This window comes from Panicum virgatum, chromosome 5K (assembly GCF_016808335.1).
Source record: "Panicum virgatum strain AP13 chromosome 5K, P.virgatum_v5, whole genome shotgun sequence".
In the NCBI taxonomy this organism is placed as follows: domain Eukaryota; kingdom Viridiplantae; phylum Streptophyta; class Magnoliopsida; order Poales; family Poaceae; genus Panicum; species Panicum virgatum.
The window spans coordinates 50,644,344-50,671,157 of record NC_053140.1 but is presented as its reverse complement, the minus strand read 5'-3'; the positions used below and the strand labels follow the sequence as shown (position 1 = coordinate 50,671,157).

Sequence of the window (26,814 nt, the reverse complement as noted above, 5' to 3'; positions counted from 1 at the left end):
GGGTGTGTTTAGATCATTTTGCATTTTGCATTTTTTATTTTTAAAAGGAAATTTTTAATATTTGAAGTATTAAATGTAAACTAATTACAGATCTCGTCTGTAAACTGCAACACGAATTTAATGAGCCTAATTAATACATCATTAGAGTATGTTTACTGTAACATCATTGTAGCAATCTAGTGCCTAATCATGTCATAATTAGTCTCATTAGATTCGTCTCGCGATTTACAGTCCATTTGTGTAATGTGATTTATTTTTTGACTACATTTAGTACACCAAGCAAGCGATTTATAAAATTTTTGCATTTTGTCCTTTTGGATCTAAACAAAGCCTTAAGCACGTTCAGAGCCTGCCTGATGCTTGGACTATGTGCGTAGTCAGGGTGAGCGCACCACAATCCTACAACCATCAGGCGCTCCATCTGCTCATCGAACTGCTCCTTGAGCCTCCAGTCTGCTGCTTCAAGGAGGGCGTTCTTGCCATACAGCTACCACACCCATGGCACCAGCCTCGCCTTGCTTGGCTCCTCGTTGAGCTCCGCCGGCCGCCGGCCGCACGCGATCTCAAGCGCCACGACGCCGAAGCTGTACACGTCCGACTCCCCGCTAGCCTTGCCTGTCATCACGCACTCCGGCGCCAAGTAGCCCAGCGTGCCGGCCAGGGCAGTGGTGTACGGTTGGCTGCCGTGCTCGACGAGCTTGGCGAGGCCGAAGTCCCCGAGCTTTGCGCTGAAGGTGGCGTCCAGCATGACATTGCTCGGCTTGATGTCGCGGTGGACGATGCACTGCGCGCACTCCTCGTGGAGGTAGAGCATCGCCGACGCGAGGCCCAGCGCGACGTCGTACCGCGTCGGCCAGGTGAGGAGCACGCCCCTGCCGTAGAGGTGGTGGTCGACGCTGCCGTTGGGCATGAGCTCGTACACGAGCAGGAAGTCGCCGCGGTGCTCGTGGCACCAGCCGACGAGGCGGACGAGGTGCCGGTGGCGGAGCTGGCTGATGATGCGCACCTCGGCGGCGTACTCCTTGCGGCCCTGCGTCGAGCCCTTGGACACCCTCTTGATGGCCACCTCCAAGCCGAGCTCCTTGAGGAACCCCAGTACACGGCGCCGAACCCGCCCTGCCCGAGCTTCCAGTCCTCGGCGAAATTTCTCGTCGCCGCCGCCAATTCGTCGTACCGGAACCTTCTCGGGCCGGTCTCGACGACGAACTCGTCCGCGAGCTCGTCGTACTCGCCTCTCATCACGTCGTCAACCACGATGTCGCCGTCGTCGAATTCCCCGGTCTTCCTCCATTGCCTGACGAACCAAACGACGCCCGCGCCGATGAGCACGAGAAGCGAACCGCACAGTCCTAGCACCACCCACAGGACCAGCGTCTCCTCCTTGGGGTCGACGGTGGAGGTGAACTCCCAGTAGAGCACCTGGTGGCTGGTGCAGCTCCGCGGCCTCGCCCGTGGCGGCGGAGAAGCCGACGGCGACGGAGTCGGGCAGGTGGTCCCTCAGATCGACGGCGTACCAGAGCAGGACGTCGCCCGTGGCGTTGGGGCGCGCGGCGCCGTAGGAGAGCGCGACGGTGAGGTTCTTGGCGGCGCCGTCGTATGCCACGCGCGCGTGCGCCGTGCGGCCGTCCTTCATGCTGGTGGGCCAGTCGGCGGTGGCGGCGGAGACGATCCCGCCGATGTCGACGCCGACGTGGTCGCCGCTGGGGTCCCACTCGTTCTTGTAGGTGTCGAACTCGACGGCGACGAGCCGCCCCGCGCGGGGCGCGGAGGAGTTGAAGAGGCCGAGGAGGCCCCCCGTGGAGGCGCCCGGGAGAGCGGAGGGGAACGGGGAGAGGAAGAAGGCGAGCCCGTCGCCCGAGGCGGCGGCCGAGTCCGGGGCGGCGATGGAGAAGGCGAAGGCGGCGGCGAAGGAGGCCGGGCGGCGGGTGACGGGGTCGGCGAGCGGGACGGCGCGGGAGTAGAAGGCGCGGCCGGCGCTGCTGGTGATGGGGCCGAGGCGCTCGTCGCGGGTGAGGCGGATGGCCTTGTTGTAGAAGGCGTCCCCCTGGAAGGCGATCCCGGGCGGCGGCGTGTCCGAGGGTGAGGTGAAGTTGTACGTGAAGGAGAAGGGCGCCGCGGGCGGCGGGAGCAGCAGGAGGAGGAGGAGCACGAGCAGGGCCCTGGCCCCCGCCCCGCCGCCGGAGATCCCCATGGGAGAGGCGTTCGCGAGAGAGGAAATGGGGGCTACTCGTGTCGTGTCCACGGGGGTGTTGACCACCAATGCGAAGGCGTCGACGTCGTGTCGTCCGCGTCGGTCGTGAGCTGGGATTGGATTGGTTCGCACGTCCGTTCCGGTGTCAGCTGGCGGATCCAGAGCTGTCCAGAGGAACAGGAATCGTGTACGGAGCAGCAGCGTTCTTGTGTGCTTCATCAAACGGAGAAAGACGGTTCTCTAGGAATGACTGAGCATGGAACAGATAGGGGGCCGTTCGGTTCTCTAGGAATGACTAAGGCGGTTCACACTACGGTTCCTAGTGCACACTACGGTTCACACTGCAGTCAAAGTTTTCTAGTACTTCCTATGCACTACGATTCACACTGCAGTCAAAGTTTTCTAGTACTTCCTAACTAATACGGAAACCAAACAGGGCCTAAATAGAAGGATTCGAGGCCGGAACTGTTAGCTAATCTTTTAACTTTCTGGAAGGATTCCTGGTCTCGTTCTGGCCTAACCGAACGGCTAGGCCGGACCTTGCAGGGGCACAGCGTGGAGTGGAGCTCATTTGCTCGTGCCCTCGCGGTCGATCGGGCCGTTCGGGTTTGCTGACTTGCTGTTGTCGATGAGCGGGACGATGAGCACGGCGTAGCTCATTGTTTTTTTTTTTTTGAAACTAAGACGTAGCTCATTGCGACTTGTGAGGTTTGGGTCACGGCGCGGGACATCAGCGCGTTGCCGTAGCCCCTCGTAGGTGGCGGTCCTCAAACAACCACCGAAAGGATATGTACGGAGCAAATTGAGGACAATGCCGGATGCGGAACAGAATGATAAACCCGAGATGTGGTTTTGGGTTGTACGAAAATTTTATGACTCACTGGCTCCTTGGACTAAGCTCGGCTTGATTTGACTGTAATTAGGGATCTTTTAAAAAAGGACTTGGCTAGCTTCCACTACGGCCGGTCTATTTTGGGAAGGCAAAACACAACGCGGTCTGTTATTTCCTTTTTTAGCAAAAGCTGCTACCCAATGTGGAGTGTTACGGCGGGACAAGGACAAAAAAAATATGTCAGCGCATGCAAAACCAATTACAAATTTAAAAAAAGCTATAATTTTACAACCAAGCATTAAAATTAAAATCTGATTGCACCATTGAGTTGACCCCAATAAAAAGATCAAAACAAGATCTCACTTCAATATGTTATGATGATATTTTTCTCGTATAGTTCCAAAAGCACTTTTGTTAAAAGTTGAAAGCATATCATAATACACTCCGAAGCAATTTAGAATAAATGTACAAGCAAATAAAACAGATTGATCCAAAGCAAATTAGAATAAATATACAAGCAAATAAAACATATTCACAACAATAATGTTTCATCACGTAATCACTAGATACACCCCTGCTTATGCTTGACTTTAGCTTCGCTGCACATGACCTACAAATACAATGTAGTAAATTGATCTGATAACACAATGCATATGCTAAACCGCATGTTAAAAAAGTTCTGAAGGCAGCATAAAAAGCACATGTATGATCGATTAAATTGTGCTAGCTTCAGAAGTGCTATATTCCCTAAAACCAGAAGCGCATTATTGTCCCAAATGACCATGGTATTGCCTAACACAGATCATATTGTTGCTAACTATAATACCAAAAGGATGCAACAGAAAAACAAGAAAAAACAAAGCCTGATGAAAAAGCAAAAGCTTGACATCTGTACACAAAAAGTAAACTACCCTAGTTGCATAACCATAAATTCCTATTAGCTTATATTCAAATTGCTTCTAAATTTGACATAAATGCTTTCCAGACATACACTAAATTGCCTAGATTCTGCACTAGACCACCCCAGTTACATATTGTTCCGATCCTTGTTCATGACCCATGAATACATAGCATCGAACAGAAATGAATATCTGATAGCTTGCGGGCATCATCTAGGAAATGTTAGGCAAAAAAAAATGTTAGAAAAAGGTAATTAGACTAGGGGGATAGACATGCAGTAGTGTGTTTTAGGAATGACTCGGGTGCTGATCAAAACAGATCAATATAACATCTTGATAGCATAATTTTAGAACAATTGATAACCCTCAATTATAGGCATGGACACATGGGCATGACACTGCAAGTGAAAAAAAGAGCACTCACAATGAACGCTTAGTGTATCTATAATTGATTAATCAAAGCACTAATCTTTATAATCTTAGTACACATGCATATTTGTGATTTAATTCAGCAATACATATACCTCATAATCTAGCAAAAAACAGCTTGTATGTGCATAAAAAAGTCATCAGAGTGCTAAGATTTGCTGATGTGATAGAATGTGTACCTTGGATGCTACATTTGCATATTGACAACTGAATTATTGCCTAACCGATCAGCACCATCTACACTACAAAGTAATCACAAATGCTTCCCCAAAAAAAAGACATCGCAAGGCTATAACACAACAGCACCAAGCATGAAAACTGATCAATAGAAAACAAAAAAAAAATAACACTGAAAATGCTTAAAACTGAATGCAAAAATGAAAAACTAAAATGAAAAATTTGCTAGCTGATTAGCAAATATTGCCTACAAGATGAAATTTGTGGTCCGGACGCTGTTGTGGCCTAGCACCACTAGCAAGTTCAAATAGATGAATAAGTACAAGGTAAATTACACACCAAAGAAAATGAATGGTTCAGTTGAATGCTCTTTAACATCATAAGCATTTTGATTAATGTTCCCTAGGTATCTTAGTGGTATTAGTTAAGCATTTGATGAGTTCATCAATATCCTCTGTTCTGATATGCTAGTATATCTAAATTCTGAAGACAATAATGCTAACCTGGCATCATAAGACCCGGACTGAGAGGATTTGGGAGAACATCAGAGAGGTCATGGTCGTCGTGCTCTGTCCACTGTTGATATGCAGCCACCACCACCAAGTTGAAACAGATGAATAAAAATGCAAGGTGAATGTCTAGGAAAACAACTAAAAAACATGATGCAGTTGCACGTTTTTTTTTGAACTGAATGCAGCTGCATGTTCTACCTGATTATGATTCTTGGAAACACAATGCCCCAGTAGGATCTTGTAGAGTAGCAGTAGATTTCTTCTCAATTATTCCCTCAGATTATGTTATGCTGCACTTGCTCCTGTAAGAAAATTCAGAGACCTGTCAAAGTCTGCTTCAGTGCATAGGCTCTAAAAGTTCATCACCAACAGTGCACAAATGCTAAATCAGAATTAACATATTGTGTGTACAAGTTATAAGTTACATGAACATGGCATCATCTAATAACCATTTTAACTGAAGGCCTCTGCTTATTATCCCCAATTTACAATATTCAATACCAAGCAGGAACTAAATCACTAATATTGGTTTGTCTGGGCCTATTCTAACACCAAGCACCAAAGCAGGAACAAAATCAGTAGAATGCCAAACCAAAATGGCTCATTAACAGAAGATGAGAAAAATACACTAACTGGCTAATTCCATAATAACACTGCCTAATTAAAATCATATTATTGCTTAATCCTTAACCAAAAACTAGGAACGACAACCAATCCCAAGACAAACCCTAGAATAGGGACCAAATCAAATTGGGGGAAATTAGAGCTGAGGTGAGCGAGAGGGGGAGAGGAACACACGAAATGCTTCGCATCGTGCAGTAGAAGTGTGCTTACGGGTGCGGTGCGGCCAGGAGCACGAACCAGACTCCGACGGGCCGAGGCAGCGCCTCCGCCATCGTCGTCCGCGGCTGCAACGTCAGGAGATGCGGCCCCGCTGCTAGGTCCGCGAAGGTGTCGACCGGCGAGCCCGCGGCGCCAGCCCGAGGGACGTCGGGACGTGGTCGAGCCGGAGCCAATCCCCGGCGCCGCCATTGCCGCTACTGCTCCCGACACTGCCGCTCCCGCTGGTGCCCGCGGCTTCCTGGTGATACCTCGATGCTGATGAGCCATGCCAGGTGACGTATGGAGCAGATCAGCCAGGTAGTGACGCGGCCGCGCCGCCGTCGCCAAGCTGGGCCGCTGATCGGAGAGAGAGAGAGAGAGAGAGAGAGAGAGAGAGAGAGAGAGAGAGGATGAGAGAGGAGAACGGAGAAGCTGAGCAGATCAGGTTCTGTGGGGACCACGCACGAGAATGGAGTCAAGAGATTTGAGCCGGTGGTGAAAACTGTGAAAAAAGGTCCCTCCACTCGCAACTGGACAGCAGATTGGTGTGTGCGTAACGTTCAACAAAATTACGGCTGGCCGGATACAAGTCATTACCTTTCAAAAAACTATAATTAGAAATAGCCATGGGCATCCGAAACCTGATTATTTTATGAAGACTGTGCAATAAAACTTTACACTAAAATTGGCGTTACTATAAGGCTATATTTGTTTTTAGCTTGGTCTTCCCAAAAGATTTTGATCATATTTTTGTCACAAATAATCACAATATTTATAGTTGGCGAATCAATATAATGTGAAAAGCATTCTTAAATATGAATCACTCGCAATTCGGTCAAAATGTATCATATTCCAATAAATTTTCTGTTTTTTTAAGATGACGCGTTTTCAGACTATTGAGCTGATATCATGATATTTGAGTCCCTGCACATGAAAATAGTAATCGATAAGGCAGAACAAGCTATAATCCATAGATCACGAACCGTTTTAAAAATGCATTGTGGCAGGGGAACCTTCGACCCTTCGTGCTATCCAATGTGGTGTTTCTAAAGTTTGTAACCTGTACCACGCAAACCTATCATCGTCCATCTGACTATCTGACGATTTCTGCTAAAAAAGACCTTCGTAAACCGGATGTCCCAAGGCCCAAGCAATCAGTTGGCCTCCGGGTACGCTACTCTCCGCTCGGATGAGACGAGAGGATAGGAAAGGGCCGCCGCAACCGCAGAGAAGCTACGGGAGGGTGGAAGGATCTGCTCCTCCTGGCTCCCTGTTTTGGTGCGCACCCCGATTCCATGGCGTGCACCGAAAGAAAGCCGCAACTCCTCCTTGGACAACGAAACCGGAGAAGGGATCAGCATGCGGCGCCAGCGCACGCACGCACGCGATCCCCGGCCGCCGGCCCGCCGGCCCGTGCGCGCCACGCCCTCCGCTCCGCGCGCAGCCACGCGCCCACGCCCCCCGCCCTCCCCTCCACGTCACCGCGTCGCGAAACCAACCCAGCCACCCCCGCCCACAAATATTCCCCCGCCCTTTTTCCTCCCCTCGTCTAGTCACCTCCCACCCCAGGGGGGCACCACCACCCGAAAACGTCGCGGAATCCAGTTCCGTTCCGGCGCCTCTGCCTCTTCATTGCATACGCGACGCCGCCGGGGCGATCGGTGTCCTTCTCTAGCGTCGCGGGCGCGGCTCGCCCTTCAGTCCTGAGAGCATGTGCCATCCGGGGCTGCCGCCGGGCTGCGCGGCGAGGCGGCGGGAGCGGCAAGCGGGAGTGTCGCCGTCGCCGTCGCCCTCCGCGCCGACGCGGGTGCGCCAGGCCCAGCCGCACCACTACTGCGTGTGCTCGCCCACGGCGCACCGGGGGTCGTTCCGGTGCAGGTGGCACCGCGTAGGCTACGAGTGGGGGCACCGGCGGCCGTTCGCGCGGGAGGGCACCGGCGCCACTGTGCGTGCCGGAGCCGAGCAGGCGATGCACGAGAGGATGGCGGCTGCGTGACGGTCCGTCGGGCAGCCGGGTTACAAGCTGTGTATGTGGTAGTTGATCTCTCTTGGCTCCTCATGGCGCCTTCTTGTGTAGTTCTGTACTGTGATGATGTAACTGTTAAGTGTACAAATTGCATAGTTGTCCGAACCCAGAAGAAAGACAAACCAACATGTGCATGTGACTCGGTACAGCTCTTAGATTTCTCCAGAAAGTGACGTGTGGACTGTGGTCGTGCATTATTGGTTAAGCCGTGACTGAAGAATAGTATCAACTGTGCAATCGAATCTTCATGGAGCTAATTAAAATCTAGTTCATGCGTATGCACAGCCTATAACTATAAGAAAGAGAGTAGCAGCCTGGTATAGCTTTTCAGTCCATTGTGATCCTACCCGGACCTCCCTTGAGTGAGCTGTACAGCGGCCTCGATCGTTTGAAGCCGAATATATCTGTAATCCTGTACGTTTTCGGTGGATCGGCTTCGGCGGCCGCCTTCTTGAACTCTGCAGAATGGTTTCCACTGAAGACTTGCACGCTTAGTGTCCTCCTTTGGGGCGCATCCAAATTTATGTACTGATCGAAAAACGCAATGAATTCCTCTTTCTTCAGCTCTCTTAGGAGGGCGACCTGGCAAATTTTATTCGAGGTCAGTACATCTTGTTGACGATTAATATTCAACCTTCTTATTTTCTGTTCTCTCTGAATATTAACAGTGATAGAATTTTGAGAAAACTTCTCTATTCGTACAGCATTTCTGTTTAACTACAACCTGTTTGCTTTAAACTTGAATACTTGATGCAATGTTGTTTTACAATGATAAAGCATTTTAAGCAAAAGGCCTTACCTCAGACTCGACCCTATCGAACTTGAGAGTCCCTGCGCCAATCTCTCTCCAGTAGAAATGAGATTCCTCCCGCAAGTTTTTGAACTTCTCTAGTTTAGAATCAATGAGTGATTTCACATTTCTCTGAACCAAGAAACTCCATGTCAATAATACCAAGTAATACCCTCTGGTTATGGACATACGAATAGTCCAATAATATATAGGGTATGAATTATAAATTCAGTTATGATGTCATATTCTGAATTCCATTTTAAAAGCCCAATTCTTCATCCTTCCAATCCACTCTCCAGTGGTGCTTGTGACTCAACAGCGAATACTTTAAAGAGCATTTTAAGGAATACTTAAGAAAATGAACAGCACTTTGACATCCAACATCACATAAATGTAGGTCGTTTTGGCTTTTCTAATTTATAGACTTTGCTACGTATCTAGATATACACTATGTCTAAAACATCCTAAAAATTATGTATTTAGAAAAGTCAAAACGACCTACAATTTGGAGCGGAGAGAGTACATTATATAGAAGTACAAAACGGAGCCACTAACCTTGAAATCCTTGTCAGACAGTTCATGGATTTTGCTTTCAAACATCTTGAAGAATTCGTCAATTCTAGCATCAAGGTACGAAGGATCCTATGTGTCCAACATAATATCAGCAGGAGCAAGTGGAATTTTAGTCATGTGATTTTTCGAATAAAGAAAAAGTAATAAAAAACTCGACCAAGGAGAGGGGGGGGGGGGGGTTCTAAGAAGGCGCCGTGGTTTGAACCCGGGTCGGGACAGGAGTCTCGACCAGTCCTAGAGTTCAACGCTCGTATCAGCTAACCACGAGAAGGTTGTCATATTTTTTTAAATAACGTCGTGCCAATTACTCTATATCAGTAGAAGCAAAGACGAAATTTTTGACAAGCCAGTTACCCTAGTTCTGAACCAGTACCTTAACTGTGGACTGAATAACCACCTGGAGTGCCCAGACTCCATAGTCGGATCTGCAGAATGATAACATTCATATTAAGCTAGGTTTTAAATGGTCAAATTCAAATGCTAGTTAAAAGCTTATGGTAATCCTGAAAAGAGAAAAGAACAAGCAATTGTAATACAAACCCCCTGGGATATACCTTAGAGAAAGACTTGTTATATACCCAAGTTGCTCAACTGTCCGTAGCTGGTTGAAGGCAGGCTGGCTAGCAATTAAAGAGAACAGCTGAAGTTTGATATTCAAACTGGCATCATCTTGATGTACCTGAATATATTCAACATGTTAGTATCCTGGCATGGTTTCTGTTAATTGAAATGTTCCCCTAAGCAAGGTACATTGGATAGATCCATGAGACAAATCTTATTATATTAAGCTAGGAACGTATTTAGTCTTATCCTGATTTTTTGTCAGTTGATTCTTTAGATGAACTGCTACCTTATAAACAAATTCTTGTTGTGTTTGAGCATTCAATATTATTTTGCACCCTAGCATCTTTAAAACTGAAGGATGGAAAAAATATCTGAATCGAATAAGTTTGACCGAGTAAAATTGGCCAGTGCCCAACTGAGTGGCAACTGGCAAACTGCCAACAATCCTCGACACAGTGTTGCAGCTATCATTATACTGACAACAAACACTAGATAACAAGGAGCAGATTACCAAATTAGTAATTGGTTTGGTACATTAGTTTTGCACTGAAGGTTTTAAGGAACAACCAAATTTGTACTGCACCTGTTGCACCAAATCACACAAAGATTTTTCCATACCTGAATATATTGGATAACTGATGAATTCTCATTTTTCTGATTTAAGCCCTCAATTTGGTAGTAGCATTTCAATTCATTTTCAAGCATGATAACCCTTTTAGTCAGATATTGTGATGGAGACATGGATTTGAACATAGTGTTAGGGGTACTGAATATAGTGTCCTCAATCTCCTGCGCAATGGATTTAGCCTCACTTGGTTCAATGTTCCCTACAAGGAGAATTTTAGTAAGTACAATTAGAGATATTTTCCATTCATGACACACGAAAATTAAATTACACCATTATTAGTACATAAATCTGCCAAACCTTGAATATAACATTCCAAAAATGCCTTTGATAGCAAGTTTGGTAAGAACTTCGCGAGAGAATCTGATTCAAGCTTCGCAAGAGCTTCAAGTTTCTCAGCTACAGGCCATTTTTTATCTTCTAATATTAAAGATACATAGGATGAAGCTTGACAATGTGGTTGACTGAAATTGAAATTTTGGTAGTCCTTGACTGTAGTTTCCTGAGATTGGAAGATCTTGATCAGTAATATCATGAAAAAAAAATCATCACAAGAAAGACTACTATGCTCAGTAGTTTGCAAATGCCTGATGTGGACATTGCCACCCTAGATTTGAAATACCACAGGACAAGTATGATGTTTGATGAAATATGTTGCAACCTGCAACATATTTGGTTCTGACAATCCACACTATTAGTGCCATTAATGAAATGTGCATATTGCCCTACTTTTTCTTAATCACAATGTGATGAGTCAGTCATATGCATAAATGCATAAAAAAAACTGCACCATTACAAGCAGTTACACCAGGGAGTTGAGAAAATTAGTGTTGGGAATTGACATAAGGACTAAGATTAACATCATAGGGTATAGACAGTTATAAATTATTTGTGAATATTTGACTTGTCAAGTGTGCCTAGAATCTAGATTTCTGCATTCACAGAAACTAAATTTTAGTAAAGACCTTATTTTGTTCAGCTAGATGTTGTCGAAAGTTTTCCTACACTTTCATGACAAGCTGGTGAGCCAAAAAACAAAAAAAAAATCAAGAGCTGACAAAATAAACCACAGTTACTCCTGTGGAGCACCAGATCTCTAATCATCTATAGTTGTAATTTTACAAAAAAAACAGAGATTAACGAAACTGAAACTCCTCAAACGAACTGAGCAAAAAACTTTATTACAAGGGTAGATTACGAATTTAAATGTTCCTGGCAAAATTATGAAAGGAAAGCAAGCACCAGAATATCAAGATTCACAGCTTACCTTCAGGGCAGAAAATATGTTTGGCTTAACTTCAAAGTTAGCAATTTGCTTCAGTATGGCATTTAGGAGAACCCTCATCTTATCATTGTAACCGCCTAAGGAGACCTTTAAACATACACAGATAAATGTTTAAGTTTTAATTTAAAAAACTAGCATAATACCAGCAATGTGACAATGCATCAGAGTTCCAACAAACAGCATAATAATTATACAATGTGCCCCTTAACAGTTACAGTTAGGAGCACTCATTGAAGAGAAAAGCAATTATAGTAACTATAATTACCTGGAATCCAGCCGAAGTAAGATATATTGAATAGTATAAACCAGCAATTTGAGCATCATAAGCTGCAAAATGAACAGAGATTTGTCAGTATACATTTTTGTTGCCGTATATGTGAGTGGCCCATATGGCCTGTGTGTTAGGCCCATCTAGAGGCTCATGTACAGCTTCTATATTACTCACCCTTCTAGGGTTTGGAGGAATACACTACACTATTCTCTCCTACATGGTATCAGCTAGCCTTCTCCCTCTCTTTCTCTAGCTGCCGCCGCTGCCATGGCTGGCCGCCGGCCGCCGGCGCCTCCTCCCCTCTCCTTCTTCCCTCCCCTCACCTCTTTCCTTCCTCCTGCTGGCGCGGAGGGCTCTGCCCCTGGCGCCCCTGCCCCTGGATCCGCTTCCTGGGGGGGCGCCTGCGCCGCACTGGCCGCCGTCCCTGGCGGCGCAGGCGCTGGGGACGCGGGCGCCGCCGCCACACAGGCTGGCCCCGCGGGATCCGCCGCTGGGGGGCCATGGCCGCCGCCCGATCCAACCCCTGGGCGGAGGGCGCCGCCGCCGACGCCCTTGCCGCCGTCCCTGGCGGCGTAACCGCTGCCGCCCAGGGCGCGGGCGTGGCCCCTGCTCCTGGCGCCGCCCCTGCTCCGCTCCTGCAGCTGCCGCCGGTGCCCGCGGCCGACGCCGCCGACGCCGCTGCCGCCGCCCACCGTGCCGCTGTCGCTGCGGGCAAGCAGACCCTTCCCGCCGACGCCTCCATTCCTGAAACCCTTCCCGCGCCGACCGCGCCCGCACCCGCGTGGCCTGGGCTCTGGATGCCCCCCGCGGATGCGCCGTACGCCGCCGCCGCCGCCCTCCGTGGGCAGCATGCCGACGCTGCTCTCGCCGCGGCCCTCCTCGCCGCCAAGTCCGAGGCTTCGGCGGCTCAGGAGCGGGTCCGCGTGGCTACCCTCGCTTGGGAGCGCGAGCGCGCTGCGGCCGATGCTCTCGCTCTCCGGGTCGCCGAGGCGGAGCACTACTTCCGTGTCTCCTCCGGCCAGCAGCCCGTCGTCCCCTTCACCGAGCACGGCGCCTCTTCTTCCCACCAGGCCCCGCCCTCTGGACCTGGACCCCGGCTCGACCCGACCGCCCCCATGGTCGCCCAGCTCCACCTCCAGGCCACCAGCGTCCAGAACATCAGGGCCCTGGTCACCGTCCTCCTCGACCCCACGTCCTCCTACTACGGACGCTGGCGGGACCAGGGCCTCCTCACCCTCCACGACCACGTCTCGACACGCTGATCGAGGCGCGGGACGTGGTGTGGCTGCGCCTCGACAGCATCGCCATGTCCTGGATCTTTGGGACCATCTCCCTAGATCTTCAGGACATGGTCAGGACTCACGGCAGTACCGCGCGACAGGCCTGGCTGGCGCTCGAGGGGCAGTTCCTCGGCAACGCCGAGTTCCGCGCTCTCCAGCTCGACGCCACCTTCTGCACCTTCGAGCAGTGGAACCTCTCCGTTGGTGAGTTCTGCAGGAGGATGAAGGGCATGGCTGATGCTCTTCACGACCTCGGGTGGTGCCCGATCGGGTCTTGGTTCTCAATGTCCTGCGGGGTCTGAGCAGCACCTATGACCACCTGCGGACATGGATCACCCTCCAGAGGCCCTTCCCCTCCTTCCTGCAGGTCCGGGACGACCTCGTTCTCGAGGAGATCACCAGGGGTCTCGCGACCGGATCGTCCTCGTCCACCTCCACCGCACTCGTGGCTGTTGCACCGGCTTCCTTCGCCTCACCTGCCACCTCCCTCCTTGGTGCTCCTCCCACCGGGCAGCCCGGCAGTGGGGGGGAGGGGGGCGTGGACGTCGTCGGCGGGGAGGACGGAGTGGTGGTGGTACTGGTGGCCCTGCTTCTGGAGGTTCTGGTACTGGTGCTGGTGGGGGTCGTCGGGGGGGGGGGGGGGCGCCGTCTCCGGCTCCCGCTCCTGCCCCTGCCCCTGGAGGTACGCCCTGGCCATCCTTCAGCAACCCATGGTCAGGGCACATCTCGATGTGGCTGTTTCAGGGTCCCGGGGGGGGCTCGTCCTCAGCTCCAGTCGGCGGCCATGTTCACCGGTGCTGCTACCCTGTTCGCGCCGTCCTGAACTCCACCTGCTCAGCCCAGCCAGCCACCGACCTGGTCTGGTGGGTGGCACCAAGCCGCGCTGGCGCAGTCCTTCAGCACCATGGGGCTGACACCGCCGGTCAGCACCGAGTGGATCGCCGACTCGGGTGCCTCCTTCCACACCACCTGATGCCGGTATTCTCTCTTCTGTCCGACCCCCACATCCCTCTTGCCCTTCTTCCATCATGGTTGGCGATGAGTCTTGTCTTCATGTCACTGTCGTGGGTTCTGCTCCTAGTTTTTTTCGTCTTCCCAATGTTCTTGTTGCTCCTCAGATGATTCATAATCTTCTTTCCATTCGCCAGTTTACAGCTGACAATTCTTGTTCCATCGAATTTGACTCCTCTGGTCTTATTGTGAAGGATTCGGCTTTCCGGCGTCCGCTCCTCCGATGTGACAGCTCGGGGCCCTTTACACTCTTTGTCTTCCTGCTTCCGCTGCTCTGCCTTCGACTTCTTCGTCTGCTACTTTTGCCGCGACGCCGTCTTCCACCACCTGGCACCACCGGCTTGATTACCCCGGCCGCGACGTTTTGGCTCAGCTCAGTCGTAGTACCGATGTTCCTTGTACTAGGGCTCCTGCTGAGCACCTCTGTCATGCGTGCCAGTTAGGTCGTCATGTTAGACTTTCTTTTTTCTTCTTCGCATGCGACGCATGCCTTTAATCTTGTTCACTGTGACCTGTGGACCTCTTCTGTACTCAGCATTTCTGGTTATAAATACTATCTGGTGGTGGTTGATGATTTCTCTCATTACTCTTGGACTTTTCCTTTGCGCGCCAAGTCTGAGACCTTCCCCACCCTCCTCCACTTCTTTACCTAGGTGTCCACTCAGTTCGGCCTCACCATTAAGGCTGTCCAGTGTGACAACGGGCGCGAGTTCAATAACTCCACCTCCCGTACCTTCCTCCTCTCTCGGGGTGTTCAGCTGCGTATGTCTTATCTGTATACCTCTCCCCAGAACAACAAGGCTGAGCGAATGATTCGCACGACGAACAACGTCATGCGCACCCTTCTGATCTAGCCCTCTCTACCTCCCCGCTTCTGGGCTGAGAGCCCCCACACCGCCACCTACTTGTTTAACCGCCTTCCGTCCACTGCTTCTCCTGCTTCCACTCCACACCACTCTTTTCGGTACCCCTCCTCGCTACGACCACATTCGTGTCTTCGGGTGTGCATGTTATCCTAACATCTCCGCCACTGCTCCTCACAAGCTGGCGCCCCGCTCGACTCGTGTGTTTCTTGGTTACTCCCCTGACCACAAGGGGTACCGCTGCTTTGACCTCACCTCTTGCCGGGTCCTCATCTCCCGACACGTTGTGTTTGACGAGTCGGATTTCCCCTACTCCACCTCCTCTACACCTTCCTCTGACCCCGAGTTGGAGTCCTTGTTCTCGCCTGACCCGGTGGTTCAGCCACCTTTGTCTGTCTGTCCTTTCTCTGCAGATTTTCCTGGTACACCGTCACCGCTTCCGGTGATCCCTGCTGCGCCACGCGCGGCCCCGGTGCCTGCTGTCGCGCCACGCGCGGCCCCAGGACCTCCTGTCGTGCCACGCGCGGCTCCGGTGTCTCCTGCTGCGCCACGCGCGGCCCCGGTGTCTCCTGCTGCGCCACGCGTGGCCCAGGTGCCTCCTACGGCGCCTGCGCGCTACGCCCAGCCTGTGCAGGTGTACCGGCGTCGTTCGGCGCCAGCACCGGCACCGGACCCGACTCTGGCACCGGAGTCTTCACCGCCACGTACACAGGAGCCGTCGCCGCAGCCACCTCCGCCGACTCGCTCTCGAGTCGAGCCGGTTTACCGCCCGCCAGTCATCCATCGGGACCCTCGTCATATTCATCCCATGGTGACTCGGCGGATGGCTTCTCAGCCCGCGACTCTCTCTGCCACCGAGGGAGAGCTGCGGATCTCTCCGGTACCATCCTCTTTCCGCGACGCCCTGGCGGATCCTCACTGGCGTCGCGCGATGGCAGAGGAGTACGCAGCTCTTCTTGACAACCAGACGTGGGACCTCGTGCCGCGTCCGTCTGGTTGCAATGTGATCACTGGCAAGTGGATCTGGATGCATAAGCGTCGGGCTGATGGCACACTGGAGCGCTACAAGGCTCGCTGGGTTCTCTGGGGTTTCACCCAGCGGTCTGGTGTGGACTATGATGAGACCTTCAGTCCAGTGGTGAAACCTGCTACTGTGCGCACGGTCCTCTCGCTCGCTCTCTCTCGCTCTTGGTCTGTGCACTAGCTGGATGTGAAGAATGTATTTCTCCATGGCACTTTGTCAGAGACAGTCTATTGCTCTCAGCCAGCGGGATTTGTGGACTCCAGTCGTCCGGACATGGTCTGCCGGCTCAACAAGTCTCTCTATGGTCTGAAGCAGGCTCCTCGGGCATGGTATTCTCGGTTCGCCACGTTCTTGCTGACATTGGGGTTCACCGAGGCCAAATCTGACACTTCTCTGTTCATCTACCGCCGTGGAGATGAGACTGCCTACCTGCTGCTCTATGTTGATGACATTGTGCTCACAGCCTCCAGTCAGTAGTTGCTTCAGCGCGTCATCTCCTCTCTGCAGCAGGAGTTTGCTATGAAGGATCTTGGTCAGCTCCACCACTTCTTGGGTGTTACTGTTGAGCCTCGCCCTTCTGGTCGTCTTCTCCTTCACCAGCGGCAGTATGCACTTGATATCCTGGAGCGGGCTGGGATGACTGATTGCAAGCCCTGCTCCACTCCTGTCGACACTCAGGCGAAGCTGTCTGCTGATATGGGTGATCCCGTGGCTGATCCTACTACCTACCGGAGTCTTGCTGGAGCCTTGCAGTACCTCACTTTCACCAGGCCGGACCTCACATATGCTGTTCAGCAGATCTGCCTTCATATGCATGATCCCCAAGAGTCACATCTTGCTGTGCTGAAGCATCTCCTCCGCTACGTCCGCGGCACTGTCGACTTCGGCCTAGTTCTTCACCGCTCTCCCTCTGCTGAGCTGGTTGTCTACACCGACGCTGATTGGGTTGGCTATCCGGACACTCGCCGCTCCACTTCCGGCTATGCCGTCTTCCTGGGCGGCAACCTGGTCTCCTGGTCGTCCAAGCGGCAGCCGGTTGTCTCCCGCTCCAGTGCCGAGACGGAGTATCGTGCTGTCGCTAACGGCGTGGCGGAGGCGTCCTGGCTCCGACAGCTGTTGGCGGAGCTCCATAGCCCGCTCGCCAAGAGCACGCTCGTCTACTGCGACAACGTCAGCGCCGTGTATCTCTCCACCAACCCCGTTCAGCATCAGCGGATGAAGCATGTGGAGATCGACTTGCACTTCGTTCGTGACAGGGTCGCTATCGGCGATGTTCGGGTCCTCCATGTTCCGACCACCTCCCAGTTTGCTGACATCTTCACCAAGGGTCTTCCCTCCTCGACCTTCTCGGAGTTTCGCTCCAGCCTCAACGTAGCAGGTGGCTAGTTGTGGCTAGGGGGTGTTGTCCCTGTGTGTACTTTCTTTGTTGTCCAGTCTTGAACTTCGTTGTGCCGGTAGTTCAGACTGCGGGGGGGTGTTGGTGTATATGTGAGTGGCCCATATGGCCTGTGTGTTAGGCTCATCTAGAGGCCCATGTACAGCTTCTATATTACCCACCCTTTTAAGGTTTGGAGGAATACACTACACTATTCTCTCCTACAATTTTAACCTAAAGTTGGCAGGAGTACAACCTAAATTGACTGTTATGGTGAAAAAAGATCACCCTATTAACAAGTTTGGGCTTACCATAAGCGTTCAAATAATCCACTAACAAATCAACAAAGAGATCAGTAGAAACATATGCTTCGGGGGAGTGGCTTGATAGTGGGCAGTGGAAATCAATTATAATGTGAACCTTTGGCGTGGAGAACAGCAAATCAGGCTTATACCACAACCGTGAAAGTGGTGTCTTCCTTAATACTTTTGGAAAAGTAACCTGATAAAACAATTTTATTTTTGTTAGAGTTGTTTATTATGTAAGGTCTCAACAATTCATACTATTATGGTATGCTGATGCCAACATTGAAGTACTCCAAAATTGACCTTTTCAGTCACTTCTTTAAGAGCAAAATCCTTTGGAACGAACATGTTAGGCTCTGGGAGGTGGAGTTTCTCCATGGGAGCTTTTTGAATCCATTGCTGTCAAGTAGTGAAAATCAACAAAAATATGTTAGAACATTAATAAGCCAAGTGGAATAAGATAACTGGGGTACAATAAAGAAAATGGACGAACCTGTATCACAGAAGGAGTAACATTTTCAACAGAATATGATGTATTATACCAGGGCTCAGCAGAGGTAGTAGATCCTTCAAATTTTTTGGACTCCCAGAATATTCTAAATAGAGACAAAGAAGTATTGAATCAAAGAAGTAAAAAAAAATGTATATAGTACCATAGGGCATAGACAAAGCATGTGTGAAATAAGTTCAGGATATGAATGAAGATAAGTTCAAGATATGAATGTATAATCAAATAAGCTATTGGCTAACCTTTTAATCACTACCTATAAAAGAAGCTAGGGCCACTAAGATAACTTAGCAACCTTATAAGTTCGTTGAAGTACAAATTATACCCAAGGAGTCTCGCATTATAAGCTAGCAAGGTCAATCACTCCGCTGCAGATACTAAGGTTGTAATGCATCGCAGTTCATGATTTTCTAAAGTCAAAGACTATCCAGGCTGTCACCCCCACAACACCTCCGATACGCATGTGGGTGCTCATGCATTGGACAAAAGCATTTCAGCACAACGAGGAGTCAAAAGAACATCTATATTTCAGAAAAGTCAATAGGTTTTCAAGATTGCGCCCAGTGATAGGAAGGGAGATTTTACAAGATGAATGCTAGAGTTACTAAACCGTGAGATTGAAGAAGATACACTAGTCCCCAAGGTCCATTACAGATTTTCTGCTCTTTTCTTTTGATCTGCACACTCATCAGTAAATGAAATGGCAAAAGGGAAGGTCATTTTCATTTTATACTTTGTTTACATATTGTTCCTCTTTTATACCTTAGATTAGAACCATTTCATGTACTTTTATGTGTTTACAAGGATTGCAATATAGACTGTAGGCAAAAACAAAGATGCCATGTGAACTGCATAGTGTACCTTACCCTTTCAGGTGACAACTGATCGAGTATCATCATTATTCTTTGTGGTACATACTTCGATGGCAATGCTGATCCAACCAGCCACTCTTCTGGCGGGAACAACTGCAAGCAAGTTTACAAGCATTTGAAATTGATCACAAAGATAATAATGAACTGCAGACAAAAGTTGTGGTTCAACAGCTTTCCTGAACGATGATGAAATTATATGTAACATATTTTTTAGTGCTTAGTGCTGAAATTGAAAGAATGTGGAAAGAGAATACATTACTATAAAGATAAACTATCGCAAATAATTGCAATGTAATGGGTGTAGATAATATACCCGCATACTTGAGACAGTACCCGTCACATAGCTGATTGGATCAATTTTGTCTTGATAATGGAACTCCGTTTCATTTATTGCCACAAGCTAGCCAATAACAGGTATTAGAATTTATGTTTTGTGTAATGAATGTAAATCAATTCATTTGTTCCACAAAATGCTAAAAACATGTATAAGAATTGATATTATGAGTTAATATTGGCAACAAACAACCTCTAAATATCATGTGAAGAAAACATGAGTCCAAGAATGCAGAGCCCATATCCAAATACCCATGCTACATCATTACTCATTAGCAGATTATAAGTCTATCATCTGTTATCTAGCTTTCTATCCCTCAGCGAAGCACTTGGATACAAAATCAAAACTCTTCAAATAATAATTTACATAAAATGTAAACCATGAACCTTTCAGTTACCTCATTAAATATCCACTCATGGACTCCATCTTCTTTTAATAGAAAAAGATATTTGAAGATCAACCCAACAATATCTTCCATGTGTTCTAAAATAAAGCATATGGGTAAGATCCTTAAAAATGTAAATGCTGGTTCAAATTAAAATAATGCTGGTTCAAGTAAACAAGGATGAATGGAAACTGACCATGACCAGCATCAGTGAGCCTCATGCTTATTGAGAAAAAAGAATATTCAGTGCTGTTAGTGCTCTCTCCAGCCATCAGGTTCATGGCCCATCCTACAGTAGCAAAATTTGGACATCTCAGAGGTTGCAAAAGTTGATATATAAGAAAGTAAAGGATGATAGACTATATGTAAATGATAAGGCAGCAAAAGTATAAGCACAGCAATCAAATGTAGAAGTAAACTTGCCTAGTTCCTTTATTATATGGAAGATGGACCCCTCGCCTTCATGCCCAATAAGGTGACTCAGATAGTGGCAAGGACCTTCTTTGTAGAAATGGATGCTAGGTGTAATTGGCCATATTATTCTTAGATAGTCGCCTTCTTCTATTGGCAGTGCTTTGACAAGAAGCTGTATAAGCATGAGACATCACTTCTCATTTGCATCAGTGGACTATTTTTTTTGTGACAAATAATACTGACGAGCATTCTGTCTTCTACCTGCAAATGTTCCTCTGAAAGAGGATGACTCGGACACTTGAAGCTTATCCGGTCAGTGTTTTTTATGTCACTAAACAAACAATCAACCAAGCCCTGAATGCAATCGAGGCTCTCTGCAAAATCATTTTATCAATTTCAAATAGGTATATTCCAATGGAGTAATTTGCATTACTTACCCTTTCCATAAACAACAAGGTGCATAAGATTTGCTGAATAATTCTCATAAAACTTCAGAAGTTCATGCCTGATGTCCAAGCCCCTCTCTTTTGGTTTAGTTTCCAGTGTTTCCCAACTTCCTGATATATTAAATAGCAAATTAGAAGAAACAGAATAGATTTTTGATAAAAAAAATCACATGACAGAATTACTTAATATAGAATTTTCACAAGAAAGTTTCTTACTAAGAGTACGCAAGAATTGACAGGGACAATAATTTAGATTTTACATGTAGTTATTTCAATTTGCATTAACAAACATAGTGTCCTTTTGAAGTGCATCATAAAATTGATTTATGAAGGTGGTAGATACTCCCTGTATAAAGATAAAATGGAAGTTGTACATAAGAAACCTGAAAACATGTTGACGCTTCTCTGCACGGGGTATTATCAGAATCCAGTACAAACTAACAAGTAACAACCATAATGAGCTGATAAAATAAGCACCCACTGCAGCTGTCTGAACATATATCATTCTTACCGGTACTGAATTTATGGTAAGGGTGATCCTTTGAAGCCAGATGCTTTTGAAGCTGGGAGGTGAAAAGGAGAAAGAAAGTGAGGCCACAGCGCAGCATGTCTATGGGATCAAAAGTTAAATTGAAGAGAGCAAATTTGAGGACTGGAGGAATTTTTGGTTAGATATGTGTTAGCTGTGTATACCTACATAGTTGGAGGGATTCTATGCATATGTACACTCGTAAATTTTCCCCTTTGGGCTAAGGAATAGATCTGGGTTGCTCGTTCCTAACCACTTTGAGGATAAGCAAGACTTAAAACATGTACACTGCTATGTTTATAATTGGGAACACACTTCGTAAATACTAAAAATTGAGAAACTAGCGGATACTCGGAGTTTTAGGATAAGCAAAACTTGTTCAATGCCATATATGGCTGGTTCTTGTTGTAACATATTTGTAATCATCTTAAATATTCACAGTGTTATTTTAATATATGGAAGCACAGCATGTAAAAAAAAATCATGTACTCAAAATGCCTCTATGCTTTACTGACTGCCGTTTCCGTTGGAGATATGGCATAGGGTGCCAAAAGATTATCTGACTAACAAAGCTGAACTTGCAGGTACCTGGTACATTCTCCAGCCATCAGACAATAAGTTTTTCTTGTGCTCTGTAAGGTCAATAAAATAGTAAAATTAGCCGGAGTGTGCGCATTACGGAAAATAATTATTTTGTAAAGTACAAAGTTACCATAGCTGTTAATTCAGGCTAGTATAATAATAATAATAATCAGGCATCCAAGCTAATTAATTTGAGGATTCCATTTGGAAGACCATATAAGCGTATCCCTTTGTAGTATGCAACAGTCCAATATAAATAGCATCCATGCATAAAACAACTGCTTACCAGACTCAACAGCTTTTATCTCTCTAAGAACAGCATCCTGTGACATCAGCGGCCTAATAAAGAACTGAGCAAATCTGTGTATCAGAGATCACCTCATTATTATTCAACAAACAAATCCAGAACATAAACCACCACCTTATCCAATGGATATGATGAGTTAACTGAACAGAAAGTACTGTTGAAGAAACTTATACCTTTCTAAAGCTTCTTCAAAATTGTCCACATTGACGTCAAAATAGAAATTCGTTGTCTCTGAGCTTGTATATGCATTGTAAGAGCCACCATGCTGATAATTTTCATATCGCGCCAAATTGTTAAAATATAATCCAAGCTTGTTGAAGGTTTCCATGTTTTTTTGGGAAACAATAATAGGACCAGGCATGAAGCATGATACATGTTCACTTAAGGGAATCATAATAATAGGATTTCCAGGCTTGTAAAGCATGGACCTCTTAGCCTCTCAACAGCTTATAACAGGAAGTTGTTGCAGCTTCCTTTGCAGCATTTGCGCTGCGCTGTAAGAGCACCACGACACCACAGAATATCATATGTACTCTGGTTGCAGAACTAGGTGTGTTTGGTTCGAGGACATGACAGGTTACAACTGAATAGGTTGATCCATTTTTGCTGCACTCTGCAACCACAATAGGGAAGACGATATCCCTATGACAGTAGATACTACCGTACAAGCATAAGTGCAGATGAGTCATAAAATCCCACCTATCTCAGCTTGCCTGACTAAAAATACTTTCTGACGTTCTTTTTCTATCTCTGTGTGGTGTCAATCATGCTCTACGAGTCACTAATACTTGCATAAAAGAATTTTTATGAAGTGAAAACAGGTTGAATTTTTGCAACTTGAAGTTGATCAATAAAATGTACCTCTGTGATATATTTCGTATACTCATGTTCTCCTGGGTATTTCTCGCTGGCATAAAATAGCATGTGCTCTGTGAGCAAAGACAATGAGACAGATCAATAGGAGAAAGGAACTGAGAAATAGTTAAATGAAAGCAAACTTTGATTTAATGCAACTGATCCACCGGCCATCATCCTTATCAAACATTTCGCCTTTATAATTAACAGATTGTGCAGGAAGCCTACCCCATTGCTTGGGGAAAAAGGCTATGTTGTTGTATGTTGTTGTTGCAGGAAGCCAGGAACGCCGCCTATCAATTTGACTTTACGTGGTCTTAACAATGTGGTAATGTTGCTTTCGCATGCATATGGAGAGTAGGTGCTCATGTACAGCCCTGCACGAGTAGTGCAGTGTTCGCATAAATTTGTATGTTCCCACATGCGTGTGCCAGTGCTACTTTACCACACTTTTCACGGCAGACAAAGTCGACACGTATTGGTAATGCAGTCTGCACATAGACCAAGTGTGGATCATACAAAATACTAGCATTGCGTAAGCTGCCAAGGCTCGCACCAGACCGCAACGTGTGGGAGCATTTAGGTTTGCCTGTACAAGTACAACCCACTCCAGTCATACAATTCAATATTGTCACAATGTCACCGACTCTCATTATTTTAACTACAAGCTGACACAGCAAACCATTTTTAAACCTAAGAGAAAAGCAAGTACTCAGAGAACGATGACTACAGAATGCAAAGAGCCGTTACCCTGAACCGAAATGCTCATGAGGACAGGTTCAAAAAAAAATGCTCATGAGGAAGATCAAACATTAAGGCGTGCATTTGCAGATGGGGCCGTACGATCAATCATGGACACTTTCAAACGATCACCCTGACGAGAGAATCAGTTCCCTTGTTCTGATTCTGCATCAAAACCGTCCACTGTTCAGCTCAAAAAAAAAGTCCACTGTTCAATCTGACGGTCAGAATATGCCAAGCTGGCTCTCAACCACCACCACCTATCAAATGACTTGGCTGCAAATCTACGACGTCATCATTTGACCCAGGATAGCACGCAGAAGAAGAGCGGTTCTAGCAGCCAAGTAAGCGTCTCCTTGATTCGACAGAGACAATTCGAGGCCCCAGCCGGATCCCAAAAGGGGATCCATGCCAGCGCACAAGCGATTCCGCGAAAGCTCCGCAGCGGGGCCCGGTGCCGTAGCGAAGAATGCCCTCATCTAATCATTGTCTACTAGCCCAGATCCTCACGCCACGAATCGACTGGAATCCGAATGGTGATTCGATCAGCACGCGCACGCAACGAACTAGAGCGCTGGCAACCAGCGAACGGGATGAGGCGGGGAGGATACGAACTCACCGAGGAAGTGCGCGAGGCCCTCGAGCCCCTCCGGGTCGCTGAACGAGCCCACCTCGACCTCCATACACGCCGCCGCCTGCGCGCAGCGAGAGACACGGAGGAGGGGTTAACAACTGAACGCCAAAGTCACGCGAAGACGATGAGTGATCAGCCAGCGAGCGAGCGGGCGGACCTTGTCGGTGTCGGGGTCGCTGATGAGCAGGATCTCGAGCGCGTTGGGGAGCACCACCCGGCGGTACTGCCGCTTGTCGCTGCGCGCGCGGATGAATTCCACATCCCTGCTTCCCGCCGCCGCCGCCGCCGCCATCACCGCTCCACCCGCTCTCCCAGTCCCTCCTGCGACCTCTCCTCGCCCAATGGTGGATTGGATTGGCTGGCCGATTGGGGGGCAAGGCTTAAGCGAAGCTAATTGGGACTCGAGACCTTGGGAGACTCGATTAAATCGATCTCCGTGCCAATTTATATAGGCAGGGGACAAACTGCCCAGGCGGGTAGGGGGCGTGTCGTCCCCAGTGGCTCGCGGCGCAGGTTTGAGATTTCAGAAGCGGACTCTGCTTTGACGCTCTCGTCAAGGCGTGCCCTGCTCCGCTCTACGATTAACCAATACTAGGGTCGTGTTTGGTAAAACATCTAATCAAGATTTCACAAAAAAACAAACTTCCGCATGAGTACTAAATGTAGTCTATTTGCAAAATATTTTCAGAGACGGATGTAACTTTTCGAGACAAATCTAATGACGGTAATTAATTGATGGTTTGGTACAGTGATGCTACAGTAATCATCCTCTAACCACGCAGCAAAAGACCTCATTATGTTCGTCTCGCGATTTACACGGGATTATGGAGATGGTTTTGTAATTAGACTTCATTTACTACTTTAAATTAGTGGTCAAAATGCAAAAAGTTTTCGCGAAATTTTTTTCCACCTCAACCAAACACTGCCTAGGAACCGTTCGCTGCGGCTGCGAGTCCTGACGTGCCTGCGACGGCCTTTTCATTCGGCGGCGAAGACCGGTGCCAGTCGCCTCCCCCCGTGCGGGCCGCTAACCTGCTTGTCCAGACTGCCGACCAAGTCTCGGGCTCGGGTCTCCTTTCAGCTTTCACAAGTAACTAGGCAGGTTGACGCGCGATGCGCGTCTATTTGAAAGATATTAACTTGAAAAGAATGATGAAACATAAATTTATATTTTGTTGTACTCAATCCAATATTAAATTTAGATATTTTATGCTATCATAATGATCATCTAAGCACAATATAATTTTTTTTAGAAATTCGTTGACTTTTAGGTGTGAGTAAAAATAGCTGACAGAGTAACGTATAAAATTAGTGATGGAAGAATAATTGATCCTATTTTTTGAATTTATGTACGTGAAACAAACTATAAAAAGTATTAGAGCTATCGTAGATGAACGTGGTGTACAAAATTATTATTTTCATATATATAGTAAAAGTTTAATTTATTTTATATTTTCTATATGAAATCATCATCGATGTTTTTTTTTCAAATGGTAGAGGCACCTAATAATACCGTGAGTCCATTAAGTGGGGCACACTAAATGTGCATGGGTCGCAAATGGTGTGGGCCCCCACTTTGTAGTATACAAACAGTAGGGCTACTACATGTGAACGCAGTATACAAAATCATATTATTTTTTATATAAAAAATAATTAAATATATTTTATACGCAGGCCCCACTTGAATAGTATGCGGGCCCCACTTAAGCAGTACATATGGGCCCAATGAACAGTACCCGGCCCACGTGGGCCCCACTTAAACAGTCAGGTTGGCGCGCTACGCGCGCCTGTACCCAAAACGTGGACCTAAAATATTAATAGAAAGATATTATCTGTTACTATGTTCGAAGCAACATCGTATCGATGTATTGAGTTAGATATAAAAATTACAGTAAAGCGGCATAGTAGTTTTGTGTCTGAGAGCGCGCAAATCTCAAGCATTGTAGTATAGAGGTATAGGTAATTTTTCCTTAGGATTTTTTTGTGTCAGTAGGTATAGTTTAATTACTTTAGAAGGAAAAAAAAGTAAGATTAGAAATGAATGAACAGTTTAATTATATTTTGTGGGTTTACGGAGGGAAATCGAAGCCCAAGAAGTAGTACAACTACCACGTGTGAATGTAGTATACAAAGTTTAGTTATTATTTTTTGTATGTAGGAAGTAGTTAAATATATTTTGTATTATCAAATAATAGAAGGAAAATATTTTTTAAGATAAAAAGACTAATTTAATAGAATCGTGGGCCCCACGTGGGTCCCGCCTAAATAGTACGCGGATCCCACGCGGATCCCGCCTGAATAGTATGTGGGTCCCATGTGAATAGTTGTGGGACTCGCGTGAACAGTGCACAAG

The 26,814-nt window shown here is 47.4% G+C and overlaps 1 protein-coding gene, 1 long non-coding RNA gene and 1 pseudogene across 5 annotated transcripts; all 3 read right to left on the bottom strand.

Moving 5' to 3' along the window:
- Window positions 1-212: 212 nt before the first annotated feature.
- On the bottom strand, window positions 213-2,248 carry LOC120708264 (annotated as a pseudogene).
- A 1,132-nt stretch (window positions 2,249-3,380) lies between these two features.
- Window positions 3,381-6,416, bottom strand: LOC120708263. Of its 2 annotated transcripts, XR_005689309.1 has the most exons (4): window positions 5,875-6,416; window positions 5,239-5,342; window positions 5,032-5,104; window positions 3,381-3,633 (listed from the first exon to the last, which is right to left on the bottom strand). It is a non-coding gene; the product is annotated as an uncharacterized LOC120708263 (long non-coding RNA). The 2 variants fall into 2 exon arrangements; XR_005689308.1 differs by having other exon boundaries at window positions 3,381-5,104; window positions 5,875-6,413.
- A 1,536-nt stretch (window positions 6,417-7,952) lies between these two features.
- On the bottom strand, window positions 7,953-25,037 carry LOC120708262 (insulin-degrading enzyme-like 1, peroxisomal). Of its 3 annotated transcripts, XM_039993454.1 has the most exons (26): window positions 24,619-25,037; window positions 24,447-24,522; window positions 23,093-23,160; window positions 22,405-22,496; window positions 22,211-22,284; window positions 21,931-21,974; window positions 21,325-21,376; window positions 20,805-20,924; window positions 20,629-20,741; window positions 20,377-20,539; window positions 20,150-20,242; window positions 19,966-20,051; window positions 19,548-19,634; window positions 19,224-19,327; window positions 18,348-18,450; window positions 18,158-18,253; window positions 17,861-18,050; window positions 11,991-12,052; window positions 11,708-11,812; window positions 10,741-10,942; window positions 10,434-10,642; window positions 9,806-9,930; window positions 9,625-9,676; window positions 9,234-9,320; window positions 8,688-8,810; window positions 7,953-8,470 (listed from the first exon to the last, which is right to left on the bottom strand). In XM_039993454.1, the coding sequence occupies exons 1-26, from the start codon at window positions 24,751-24,753 to the stop codon at window positions 8,216-8,218; spliced, it is 2,916 nt and encodes a 971-aa protein (XP_039849388.1). In that variant the 5' UTR covers window positions 24,754-25,037; the 3' UTR covers window positions 7,953-8,215. The 3 variants fall into 3 exon arrangements, with proteins under 3 accessions (XP_039849388.1, XP_039849390.1, XP_039849391.1); XM_039993456.1 differs by having other exon boundaries at window positions 22,211-22,274; window positions 22,405-23,160; window positions 24,619-25,035; XM_039993457.1 differs by lacking the exons at window positions 24,447-24,522; window positions 24,619-25,037 and having other exon boundaries at window positions 22,211-22,274; window positions 23,093-23,107.
- Between the last annotated feature and the right edge of the window lie 1,777 nt (window positions 25,038-26,814).